Genomic DNA, 14368 nt, shown 5'->3' with positions numbered 1-14368 from the left:
ATTATTGTTGTCAAGACAGACACCAAACCAATGTCCACTACAATAGTGCAGGCCTATATGACTACTAGTTCAGCAGATGGTGAAGAAATCAAAATAATATATGAAGAGATAGAAGATTCAATACTAAATGTAAAAGGTGACGAGAATCTAATTGTGGTGGCAGGCTGGAATGCAGTAGTAGGCCAAGGAAGAGAAGGTAATACAGTAGGAGAATTTGGATTGGGACAAAGGAATGAAAGAGGAAGTAGTTGGCTGGTTGAATTCTGCACCGATCATAATTTAGTTTTTGCTAATACTTGGTTCAAACACCGCAAACGACAACTGTACACGGGGACGCGACCTGGAGATACTGGAAGGTATCAAATAGACTTCATTATGATTAGGCAGAGATTCAGAAACCAGGTGTTGGATTGCAGAACTTTCCCAGGAGCAGACGTGGACTCCGACTTCAACTTGTTGGTCATTAAATGCCATCTGAAGTTGAAGAAATTGAAAAAAGTAAGGGATGCAAGGAGATGGGATCTAGACGAGTTGAAAGAAAAGAGTGTGAAGGATTGTTTCAAGGAACATGTTGCTCAAAGAATTTGAAGAGGCTGAAGGAAACACAATACAGCAAGAATGGACAGTCATGAAGAATAAGGTCACCAGGGCTGCTGAAGAAGTCTTAGGAAGGAAGGAAAGATCAACTAAGAATCAATGGATAACTCAAGTGATACTAGATCTGACTGATGAAAATGACGAAAAGACAAAAATGCAAGAAATGAAAAGGGAAAAACAGATTACAGGGTGTTAAAAATAAATTGGAGAGAAAGTGCAGGTCAGCTAAGGAAGAATGGCTGAAGGAGAAGTGCAAGGATGTTGAAGGTTGTATGGTCCCAGGAAAGGTAGATGCTGCATACAATCAAATCAAGGAAACCTTTGGAGAAAGGAAAACTAGGTGTATGAATATTAAGTGCTCACATGGAAACCCACTTCTAGGGAAAAAGACAAAGCAGAAAGATGGCAGCAACGTATCCAACAGTTGTATCAAGGTGAAGTCGTAGATGATATGGTTCTGGAACAAGAAGAGGCTTTGATGCTGATGAAATGGGAGACCAAATTTTGAAGTCAGAATTCGACAGAGCTGTGAGACCTAAATAGGAAGAAGGCACCTGGAATGGATGACATCCCCTCTGAATTACTGATTGCTCCTCCTTCGGGAATAAATTAAATGTGCATTTTGGGCATCCCTTTAGCTTACTAACATAATGTTAGGAGTGGGATGGACACAGTAATAATGTGCAGCATGGTCTTCAGTTGGAGATGCGATACCATTGTTACTACAGCAGCATGCTAGCAACCCCCATGCTCACCTGTTGACTGGCAGCATGACTTGAAGTTTCCATTCACACTGGTATTTTATTTCATGATTTGTTTTATATCTTGATGTGAAAAGTAAATGTCAACAATTGATAGAGATGATATTACCAGGGAGTTGTTGGTAGAGAGCGACAACGAAGTGAACTATAAGTCATCTGTAGAATTAGAGGCATATGAATATTCTGGTACTGATAAGCCATATAGTAGTGACCAGGACAATAGTGAGACTTTGAGAGAATATCTTCTTCCTATAGAATCCGATCCCGATGCTTCCATTATTGTAAATATTCCTGGTCCTCGGTACAAAGCGATAGATAACATTACCTCATGGAATAAGGTGGATAAGATGAATTTGTTATACACTGTTGCCAGGATGAGCTACAGTTTGGTATTCCATATGTTTTCACTATGTTTGACATTGGTGGCATTAAAGCCCAAGTTAGGTGCAACGCTGTAGAACAAATGACCTGAAGGGAATTTCTGAAAAGTTTGGCAACGGAGTTTATGAACCCCCATATGATTTCAAGATTGATGCTGATTTATGGATCAGCATACAGAAGTGCCTTGGACTGGAAGAAGAATGAACAACTCTGCAGCCAGTTCAAACCAGAGACGGGGTGATTGGGTAAAAATGTTCTTTCTGACCTAAAAGATACAACTGCAAAACTACCTTTTAGTGTGAAAAATGTGAGGTGCCAAACTGCGATGAACACTATAATGCGTTCTCATTCCTGCCAAGAAAAATACTGAGAGTCAGGCTCCACGATGGTTACAGTCTTATTTCAGCCCTGTTTTGTAGAGGCAGGATAGAAAATGTGTGAAAACACATTCACTACCGTAGACCACGTAAGGTATTTAGCAAAACTTCTATGGGCCGTCGGTCCGTAAAGTGTTGGCGCGAACAAACTGCATTTATATTTAGTCCGTATATTTTGTAGAGCCTTCGCAAAGGTAGAAGACTAAAGACACGTGGTAAAGGGACATTTCTTGCGGGACAAAATTCTTGCATGCAGTGGCGGCTCGTGAAAAAATCAGCCTACGTGCTACAAGAAAGCGACTGAATAAGCTTTCTTTAAGTCTGCATATTGCCATGATGACCAACATACTTCAAACCTGTTAATAATAATAATAATAATAATAATAATAATAATAATAATAATAATAATAATAATAATAATAATAATAAAGCTTTTCTCACAATTTATAACTCAGAACAAACAAGAACAAAATTACATTGTAATGCAGGAAAACATTTAGGGCCAGTCAAATATTCTTTGACTCACCAACGAATTCCTTATTTTTGATTCCAAAAGGAATCTTAATAATAAGCATTGGTTGGTTTCCTTAATAACAACATTATCATTGCGATAGATTGCCTCCACTTACGCTTTACTTTCGAGACTGACGTTGCTTTCAATCCCAGGCGATACTAATCTCTAGTGGCAGAATCGCTAACCACTTACCACGTTCAACATCAGGGTAGCAGGAAACATCGTGCAGTTCTACCCCCCTTGCGGGAGAAAAAGTAACTATTGACGGGATCAGTGAAAGTTGAGCCCGGTTTATGGTATAGTCCACCGGCTACGGGGTGTGTTGCAAGCTTGGCTGCGCCTGCGTATTGCTTCCTTCAGGCTACAGGCCAGAGCTCATTTCAGATGAGCACGGACTAAGTTTCTCGGGAGAAGAGAGCTAGGTGTTCAACAGATCTTGTCCTGATTTTCACCAAACACAAATTCATACCATACTCAAAACAAAGAAAAGGCACAAGGATAATTGTACTGTACATAAATAATTCCGTACAGTTCCAAGCTACGTGCTGGAGCCCGGTAGCACGTATTGACCGGCCGCCACTGCTTGCATGTCGATTTGTTTAGGAAATCTTCTCCAGTACCACACCAGGAATACTATTGAACGCAACATAGTTTCTGTTAGGCACGTAAATGAGCGAATGATGTGGGTAGATTTGGCAGTTGAAGGAATTAGGACGAGAATTGTCTCAGTGTATTCACCGTTTGAGGGTGCAGATGAGGATGAAATTGACAAGTTTTATGAAGCATTAAGTGACATCATAGTCAGGGTCAACAGCAAGGAGAGGATAGTGTTAAAGGGCGATTTCGATGCGAGAATTGGAAATAGAACTGAAGGACATGAAAGGGTGATTGGTAAATGTGGGGAAGATATGGAAACTAATACGAGTTGGAAGTGTCTGCTGGACTTCTAAGCTAGTGTTGGTTTAGCAGTTACGAATACATTCTTCAAGCATAATGCTATTCACCGCTACAAATGAAAGATGCATAACAGACTATATCTTAACCGACTTCAAAATCAGGAAATCTGTTAGGAATGTACAGGTTTTTCGGGGGTTTTCGATGAAACAGAACACTGCCAGATTTGTAGTGAACTAAGTATCTCTAGGCCTAGGAAAGAGAAAGTGAAATCTGCCTGCAAAGGAATAAGGGTAGAAAATCTCCTGGACAAGAAAATTAGACAGAAGTGCATGGATATAATTAGTGAGAAGTTCCTAAGAGTCGGCAGTAAGCAGATTCAAGATATAGAAAGAGAATGGGTGGCATACAGGGATGCTCTAGTAGCAACAGCAAGGGAATGCCTAGGAACAACTGTGTGTAAAGATAGGAAAAAAGCGAAAATCGTGGTGGAACGATGAAGTGAGAACAACTTGTAAACGTAAAAAGAAGGTTTATCAGAAATGGTTCCAAACATGGGCTGATGCAGACAGGGAATTGTACGTAGATGAATGAAACAGAGCGAAGCAAATAGTTGTGGAATAAAAAAAAAATCATCGCAAGATTTTGGAAATAACCTGCAAAGGCTATTCAAGCAGCAGGGAAACCTTTCTGAAAACTAATAAAGAATATTAGGAAGGGAGGGAGAAAGGAAATGAACAGTGTTTTGGGTAATTCGGGTGAACACATAATAGATCCCAGGGAATCACTGGACAGGTGGAGGTAATATTTTGAAAATCTTCTCAACGTAAAAGGAAATCTTCGTGGTGGTGTCGCAAACAACGGAACTCATGCGGAAAATTATGTTGGTGAAATTACACTTGAGGATTTGGGAAGGATGGTGTGTAGATCGCAAGTTATACCTTTTGCGAGTAATCGATTTCCAGCAGAAGAAAGTGTTTTGTTCCATGTTGTTATGTAGTTTTCCTTGGTTGTAGTTTTGAAGATGGTGTTGAATTGTATTAATAAAATTGTGATTGTGTTAAAGTAAATGATTTGTTATTGTACAGAACATTTGTCGACCGTGACAGGACTACAGGCAATTTCAACATCAAGACAAATTGAACGACGAGTATTACGCGGCGTGTTGCCTACTCGTGAAGTACATAAGCTTGAAGAACTACTGAATCTTGCCGACTTTGACCACGTGGAAATTCGTGGCAGCTATGCTTCCCTTGTGGAAAGATACGAGAAGTTAAAACGTATTGATGATGAAGTCTACAATGAACTGCTGCAAGGAGAAAACCTAGAAGACATCGTGCTTGAAACGGACAGGTAACGTGTATCGAAGGAAACGTCTACCAAGGAACCTGACTGTTGGCTAACAGAACTGTTAGCCTTCTTAAAGACTGAGGTTGAAGGGGAGAAACGACTTAAGCTAAGTCAAGGTTCTTTTGAAGCTAATGAGAGGGTAGATCGTGTTAAGCAAGATGATAAAATAAAGATTAAGAAGAGGGAAGTGCCTTCAGCAGCTGCTTTACTTTCAGTAGAGGATGTTTCTGTTAGTAAGGGAAACAAGAACATTAGAGAACTAGCATGCGTGTTTTGTAGCAGAACCACAAATCCTTCTCAAGACTGTGCTGTAGCTATTGATTGTTCTCTAGGACAACGCCTAGGGACGTTAAAGGAAAAGGGAGGTTGTTTTAGGTGTCTACGAGAGGCACATATCAGTGCTAAGTGTAAGATGTTTGTGAAGTGTCCGTTTTGCAGAGGGAAACATTACGCTTTCATGCGTGTGAAGACAGCCTCAGAAGAATCTAAAGATGATTCAGTTCCAAATACGGTTAGCATGATACAGGTAGAAACGAAGGATCAGTGACCTATCTGCAGACTTCAGTTGCTAAGATAGTTGTTGTGGGATCCACACACAGAGTAAGAGTTTTTTGTGACAGTGGATCGCAGAAAAGCTACATTAAGAAATCTTGTGCCAAAAACTAGACTTGGAACGAACAGGAAACGTAACCCTAAGTCAAGAATTATTTGGAGGTAGGAAAACAGCATCTGTTTGCTTCGAGTTCTATCAAATAACACTGTTGGGTATGAACGAGGAAAGCAAATGTGAGGTTACTGTGTTAGTCTATGATTGTATTTGTGGTAATGCTCCCCTAGTTGATGCTGACTTATTTAATTTACTGAACGATAAAGAAGTTGAACTTACTGTTGTTGGACAGTATGATGATAACAGTGCTAGTGACATACAGGTATTGTTGTGAGCTGATGCCTGGGCCCAGATAATCGCGCCAGACTTTGTGCATGTATACAAAAATTTGGTGGCTGTGAGAACTTGTTTGGGGTCTTTCTGAGGCACAACCGAGAAATCCTAACTGCAAGGAGCGCACCCATCAGTTCGAGACGAGGTAGTGTTAGCTCTTTGAATGGTGCCACTCTAGATTTAGCCATCAGAAGGCTCAGTTTGATTTCGTTTTCATCTTCTGTCCTCAGAAATATACAACAACCAAGCGCCCTTTTGCTGGCGTCGACTAATACATGCAACGGGCTGTTGTCATTCAGGAAAATTCTTTTAGGTATCCAGCAGTCATGTAGGTATTGTAGCTGCTGGTTTCATCGATGGAATTCTTCACAAATATCTTCTGGTAAAACCTCATCCCATCCTATCTTCCACGCCCATAAGTCTGTGAAGATAGCTTTTGCTATTTGCTTTTCGTCACACCGACGTCTTCTGTAGAATGAGTTTGGGAGTATGGATTACTGGAGCCGAAAATCCAACCGGATAAAATATTTTCTGCACACAGGAGAGTACCACCCTTAGGGTTACAAACCTGTAGGTCAGCTGAAGTTGCATCCAAGTTCATCTACGTCAAAATATCATCGAAGTCCTAAGACATATTCAGTTGTGCCAACATTACAGTCTGAAGAATTCACTCGTCCCCTCAAATTGAAACCTGCAGAGGACATCACATCTTGTGCCTTTAAAATAAATGACCCAATCCCTTCTTTTGAAACAACTCCAGTAATACAGTTGTCCACATACAATGCATGTTTCAATTTACTAGCTACTTCCTTCAAATGAGTTGAGGCACCATCCAGAAGATGGTTCAGTACTGAAACCAATAAGAAGGGACTAGAACAGACACCAAAAATCACCCTGCAATGTCTAAAAGGGGCTACCTTCAACTTATCCCACCAAAAAGAAGCAAATCTCTAGGATCAATTATAATCTGCAGGAAGGTATTCTCTATATCAGCAATTAGACCTATAGGGTAGGATCGGAAATTGGTGAGTACGGGTGGAACAAGGTCAATGACGTTTGGTCCTGGTTCGAGGCGCTTATTTAAGGAATTGCCATTTCTGTCCTTGTTGGAAGCATAAAGCACTGGCCTAATCTTTGTAGTGCCACTGTCTTTCAGCACAGCTCGGTGAGGCAAATAATGCGTAGGTCCATCCGAAACCTCGTTTGCAACTCCTTCAGTGATCCCCTTATTTTCCTATTCTTGAAACACTTCATCATAATCCTGAAATTCCTGCATTCCTCATAATTTTCTTGAACGTGCTCAATAATCGTTTCTCAGTAACTTCACGATTTGATTCCAGAGAAGTATAACCGTCAGTTCAAGGTAGTTTAACCATGTAGTGTCCAGATGATTCTTCTCTCTTCACAGTCTAAGGTGGTTTTCCGTGGTTTCCCATTTTCACACCAGGCAAATGCTGGGGCTGTACCTTAATTAAGGCCAAGGCCGCTTCCTTCCCACTCCTAGGCCTTCCCTATCCCATCGTCGCCATAAGATTTTAAAGGATTTGCTACGCCGTAATTTGGACAAGACTTGTCTAAATTATGATGAAATGCGCACTCTTTTGTACGATGGTGAGAATCTGATGAACAAACGACCTTTAACTTATGTTTCTGAAGAAGATGAACTCAAGCCACTACACTAGAGGTTAATGATGTAACCGACTTGGATCAAGTTCAATCTTCCAGTTTGAACTGTTACCGAGGTAACGTTTTTTGCCTTCTCTATTTATGTTTTAGGACTGGCTATCACTGTGGAAATTAGTGTCACATCATGCTATCTTTCAAACTAGTTTTCTACTACTATTTCTAAGTTATTGGAGGCCATACTCCTAACTTATTATTTCTAATTGCCTAAAACACTCTGTTTTATTTTAATTCGGGAACTGTCTGTTTGTGTTTCCCATTATTCTGTGCCAAACAGCGCTGGACTGGTATCTGCCTTCTGCGCAGGTGAGCGCGACTGTTAGCCGTGCATTTGTCGCTGGCCAATCAGCGCTAGCGAGGATTGTTACGTAACGGACCTCTCTGTCTAACTTGTAGTAGCCGTTGTCTCTTGTAAGCTATCATGGCGAGCAGGAGCATGTTTCATTGTGTTTCTAGGCTAGCAATCAGTGTAACCATGGTTTACGGTTAATAAGAAGAATTGTGCAAGGATGTTGTTCATCCTCAAGAACTCCATTTCTATTTAATACTAGTTCCTTACTTCAAGTGGATAAAGTAGGATTGCGGTGGATAAAATTTTCTGAGTATATAACACGCGTGACTCCAACATGGGATCTACATCGGAACTGTAAGTTACCTACCTTCTCCTGCATCAATGTTTTCGATAATCAAAGTCTCTGTGACTTCATATAACCCTACTTCTCCGAAAGTTTTCTGAACTTTAAGTGGTCTTTTGAAAATCGTCTGATTCTTGAAATTAATGTAATTTTTTTTTAAAAGAAAAGAACATCCCGGTCTGTTGGTAATTCTCCTACTGAAACATGGGTTTCTCACTTGTAAATTTCAAAACACTGACTCCGAAATTTCGGTTTTTATGTTATTCTTCAATGTTTAAAGTAATGTTCTCGGGAGTAATATGGTGATACTGTTATGTGAGTGATGAAAAACATAAGAGTTTTGTGTAATGCCTGAATGAGTTCCGACAAGCGTTATTTTTTTTTTCGCTCCCTTATGGATTCTATTTTCTTGGAGGGGGTTATCCTTTCACTTAATTTTATCTTATTTATTGGTGATTCGTTATTCTTGATTCTCTTTTGTTTTTTCTCGTTTTCCATTATTTTAGGACTTCTGAGATTGGTGGCTTGTCAATTTTGCCTGCACCGTAAGCATGGCCATGTTTACTAATTTAATCATTGTTGATGATTGGTATGACTTGATTTTGAAGGTGGATTTTTCTTTTTTGGGCATGAATTATCTGTTTTCTGCGCTATTTTTAGGGTGTACTTGGTTTCTTTTCATACGTTTTAAAAACCCTTACCCTTAATCACTGTTTATTTCTCGTCCTACTTCGGATGTGGTTTTTTTGGCCTATTTCTAGCTCATGATTGAAACCTTTTAAATCTTTGACGCTTATGAAAACTCATGGCATTAAACTTGAACCTGCTCAAGTGTATCTAGAAACTTTGGTGGGTAATTGCAAATTTTGGTGGAAATTGGTTGAGAGGAGATAAGATACCAGAATATTTTTCTTCATTTTACTGAAATGACGACCGTCTTCTGAATATTTGAGTTAACTGTCACTTTTTCCTTTTTCCTGGTAATCTAAGTTTAATTAATTGATTTCATTACGTTGCAGCTCATCGAGCCTGATTTATTTGTATTGTTCTTTCCAAGTTGTTAAACCCGTTTCTAATATTTTAAAACTAAAACTTTTGAAACTCAATATCTGGTTGCTTTTTCTTTCAACTAGTCGTACCGGTTAATACTGTACTGGTTTAATTCTAAGTATCCACGGCAACTCCTGGTTTACTAAAGGTAAGTTTTCTTTGTTTTGGTAATTATGTTTGTGTGGGGTATGTGCCCAGTGGTTAGGTTTATCTTTATGTATTAATTTACCTTGTCTTGTACTCGTACCAGCTCAGAGGACGGTACTGGCTGGTCCAGAACGAAAGATGGCGTTATCTACAAACTGTTCGAGAGAGCCTTAGAAAGCGCTTCAAACAAGAATACTTGGGATTTCTTCAATCACAGCCAAAAGCAACGGCCATCCCTCCAAGTTGGAGACATCGTGTTGGTGGAGAGCGACGACAAGAAGTGAATCAACTGGTCCTTAGGAAGAGTGTTGGAGCTGTTACCTGGAAGAGACAATGTGTCTCGTCTGGGTAGGATTGAGACAGCAACTGGTGTCTTGTTTCATCCAGTACGAAGACTTTATCCTCTAAAGATAAACTGTCTTGAGAAGAAGGATTTTACCAATGCTTCACAACACCGAAGAGGAGAGGCAGTAATCAACGAAAATGTTCGTAGTAGTGACTCCGGAACTGAAAAGGGGAGTGACTTCAAGACTCGCTGCGGTAGAGCCGTTCGACCACTCAAGAAACTAGATTTATAGTGGCTCACATATATGAGTGCAGTGTTTGTCGATGTGTTGCAAAACTGCTTTTGCAAGGTAGAAGAATGTGGAGAACGCAAGTTACCCCTTTTGCGAGTAATCGATTTCTATCAGAAGAAAGACAGTGTTTTGTTCTATGTTGTTATGTAGTTTTCCTTGGTTGTAGTTTTGAAGATGGTGTTGAACTGTATTACTACAATTGTGATTGTGTTAAAAGTAAATGATTTATTATTGTATAGAACAGATGGTAAATAGACTCCATTGTCATAAAGCAGCAGGAATATATGAAATTAAACTTGAAATGGTAAAGTTCAGTGGGAAGTCAGGGATGAAATGGCTTCATAGAGTAGTAAGATTAGCATGGAGTGTTGGTAAGGTACTTTCTAATTGGACAAAAGCAGTAACTGCGCCTATGTATAAGCAAGGGATCGGGAAGGATTGCAACAATTATCAAGGTACCTTATTGAGCGGTATACTACGCATAGTGTTCACTGGCATCTTGGAAGGGAGGGTGCGAGCAGTGGTTGAGAGGAAGTTGGGTGAAAACCAGTGTGGTTTCAGACCACAGAGAGGCTGTCAGTATCAGATTTCCAGTATGCAACAGGTGACTGAAAAATGTATTAATTTACCTTTTCTTGTACTCGTACCAGCTCAAAGCTCAAAACAGAAGCATATGACAGGGTACCGAGAGAAAAGATGTTCAAAATACTGGGGTACTATGGGATCACTGGTAGATTATTAAAACCATTCAAAGGCATAAAGTTAAAAATTGGGCTGCAGTGAGAATTGGTGATAGAATGAGTTCTTGGTTCAAGGTACTTACAGGCGTTAGACAAGTCTGGAATCTTTCACCTTTATTGTACATAGTTTACATGGGTCATCTGCTGTAAGGTATAAGTGGCAGGGAGGGATTCAGTTAGGTGGAAATGTAATAAGCAGTCTAGCCTATGCTGACCACTTGGTCTTAATGGTAGATTGTGTCGAAAGCCTGCAGTCTACTACGTTGAAACTTGAAAATAGGTGCAATGAGTATGGTATAAAAATTAGCCGTTCAAAGATATATTGATCTCAGTAGGTAAGAAATTCAACAGAATCGAATGTCAGATTGGTGATACAAAGCTGGAACCGTTAGATTATTTCAGGTCATTAGGATGTGTGTTCACTCAGGATGGTAATATAGTAAGTGTGATTGAATCAAGGCGAAGTAAAGCTAATGCAGTGGGCTCGCAGTTGCGATCAACAGTATTCTGTAAGAAGGAAGTCAGCTCCCGGATGAAATTATCTTTACATCGGTCTGTTTTCAGACCAACTTTACTTTACGGGAGCGACAGTTTGGTGGACTCGGGATATCTTATTCATAAGTTAAAAGTAACGCACATGAGAGTACCAAGAATGGTTTCTGGTACAAACAGGCGGGAACAATGGCAGGAGAGTACTCGGTATGAGGAGATAAAGGCTAAGTTGGGAATGAACTCGATGGATGAAGCTGTACGCATAAACCGGCTTTGGTGGTGGTGTCATGTGAGGCAAATGAGGAGGATAGGTTACCTAGGAGAGTAGAGAGGGACCAAGAGACGACAAGGTTAGACTCAGTTTCTAACGATTTAAAGATAAGAGGTATAGAACTACATGAAGCCACAACAGTAGTTGCAAATAGAGGATTGTGGTGACATTTAGTAAAGTCATAGAGAGTTTCAGACTGTATGTTGAAGGACATGAGGGTCTATAATGATGATGTATGTATTTCGCCCATTCCACGTCCAGGAAAGATGATGTAAGATATCACGACTAGTCTCAGGGGTCATTACTTTTGTACATGCGTTAATATGCCTTTCTATCGTAATGATTTTACCTTTGAGTGCTCGTGGGATTCAAATAACGCTGATACGCTATGTAAATCTATAATCGGAATTGATGGACGTTTCCATCTGACGTATCATGAAATTGCAAGAAAATGGATAATTCTACAACTTAAATCTAAGTTGATCTTTGTTACAATGGAATCTTCAATAACACATCATATTAAACTTAATTAATGTCATTTATTCTAGAAAGTAAGAATTAAGTGGATGAGTAAGGTAAAATGTGAGAATTAATTTTAAAATTTGTTTAATATTCATTCTTCTCATATGTAATAATCATCTGCGCTCATATAATCGCATCAATTATGCTATTTGGCTTCTTGCCTCTCCTATCTTTCACTATTTTTAGAACATATCACAATTGAAGTGGGTTATTAATTATATCCAATAAAATATCCATTAAAACATATAAATTGCATCTTGACATGGAAAATGTTTGATTGTATCGATCTGAAGGATCATTCTGTACATTATCACATCGTTTGTTGTTCAAGAATCACCTAAATCGCAACATGTTTCCTTATATTACATTAGTTTTCATTAACTTTGCTTAGGAAAAGCTTTGTTAACATGGGATTGATATTTTATTTCGTAGCATTTCAATATAAGCTTCTGGAAAAAATAAGTTTCTCACTCAACAGCACAAATCTGCTTCTGTTCAAGTTAAAATTACTATGTTAACAAACATCATACTTTATGTCAATTGATTTTAACGGAAACAATTATTGGGTGTGTCTAACAGGATGATAAGATTCTCAAATGTGACCAAATATATTCATAAATGACCTAATGTGCGAGTTATTCTAAGTATCTTACCTAGGGAAATAATTTTTGAAGACCCTGTGTAGTATGTAATCTCAATTTTATTTTCACAGAATATGATAGTAATTATCCACGTTAATCTCCGTTATGCCATCATTATTAGGGAAACAATGTATTTTATAATAATAATAATAATAATACTAAGTTAAAATAGGCCCTGTCCAAGTGCATAGCCAATTATTCTCATAACAATTCATGTTTGATGATCTCGACCTACAATGACATTCCGTAAGTATATGTATATATAACTACGTCACCATTAATCTAGGATATGGATTCTCAGACAATATACTGCTACTGTATAATAAACATATATGATCCTGCTGTGCGTCAATATTACTTTCCTTACCCTTCAAATGAATAATTTGTATCTCATATCTCGTCATAGTATTACATATTCGTTCAACGAATTCTTAATTCCCAACATATAATATTGTTATGTTTTCATCATAACTCATTTTACCATACATCACTTCATATTCCTTCATATATTTCAACTATATATCTTATCTGACGCTCAGATGACCTTATTTCCATATACTCGCAATATCGAACCATTATCCTATCAAATAACGAGAACATGTTTTCAACCTGCCATTATCTCCAAATTTAATGCATGTCCTAATTTATTACCTAACATATGTCCTCTACACATCGTAATATCACTTGGCATTGCGTACCGAAAATCCTAAAATTATCCCTCTTGTTACCATTTCACATATGTACAGGATAACATGGCTAATTGGTATTCTTTGTTTTCATTAGAATGCTTCTAACACTTTATTACACTTCCTAACTTGGGTTTGTCTTATATTTGGTGAAGACTACCTATTCCCTTATATCATTGGCATAATAATAATCACTCGCGAAAATATAATGTAATTTAAGTCATTCTGAAGAATCTAAACACATATCTATCAATATAGGCTTTAACTACAGGTATCCTAAGCTTGTTACGAGTATTATTTATCTATACGCATGTTTAAATTATATTATGGGCTAACCTCTTTTAGAAAACTTATCTTTTTCCGTCGTTTTCCAGAATTATATTTGTCATTTGGTCATCCTCTACAGCTCGGGATTCTGGTCATTTTGCTTGGCCGGCATGGTTGGTGTCATCGTGGGCCAGGGTTCATCTCAGTCATATCGGTCCAGTTCAGAATAATCCATCCAGATAGCTGACTCTCAATCTTCTTATTAAGCTATGATTTCCTTCAAAAACTCAATACTTGCTTTAAAAATATCACACAGGCTGTTTATAATTTTACTTGCCATTTTCTACTGATCATAATTACTTTTCAAAATTTCATTCGGGCCTGGTTTATCAACCCTGTGCTACTGCTTAATAATCCTACCTTTACAACTTGATGTAGATTTGGACCAGTTTTATGGCCGGATGCCTTTCTTGACTCAACCCTATATGTAGGGACGTAATCACTATTGCGTGTTTCTGTGGTGGTTGGTAGTGTGGTATCGTGTGTAGTTTTATGTAGATAAAGAGAGGTACATTAAGACGAACATCTAATACCTGCACCAGAGGAATGAACCCTAAGTCATCTCTGTACAGTCCATGAAGACCCTTGGAAGGGCGAAAGTTAAAGTCTCCCACTATCCATAACCTCCGCACTTGCTAGGGTACACTGGTTAGCTTTATGCACAACTATCTGAGCATCCAGGAATTAACCAGGTACTCATTTTTCGTGTAGGCTGAGTGAACCTAACGGCCATGTGCACCTCCAGAAGAAGAAATCTTGTTTCCTAAATTGTTTGACTTCCT

At 38.8% G+C, this 14368-nt stretch overlaps 1 protein-coding gene across 1 annotated transcript in view; it reads left to right on the top strand.

The window, feature by feature from the left end:
- Positions 1–5641: 5641 nt before the first annotated feature.
- The window catches only part of LOC136879363 (putative fatty acyl-CoA reductase CG5065), a 99410-nt gene continuing 90683 nt past the window's right edge, over positions 5642–14368 (top strand). Inside the window, exon 1 of the mRNA XM_068229093.1 lies at positions 5642–5803. Within this exon, the coding sequence (XP_068085194.1) occupies positions 5642–5803 (162 nt within the window). The remainder of the gene's footprint in view (positions 5804–14368) is intronic.

The sequence above is a fragment of the Anabrus simplex genome, chromosome 8 (genome assembly GCF_040414725.1).
Source record: "Anabrus simplex isolate iqAnaSimp1 chromosome 8, ASM4041472v1, whole genome shotgun sequence".
NCBI lineage: Eukaryota > Metazoa > Arthropoda > Insecta > Orthoptera > Tettigoniidae > Anabrus > Anabrus simplex.
This window is presented reverse-complemented; position numbering and strand designations above follow the sequence as displayed.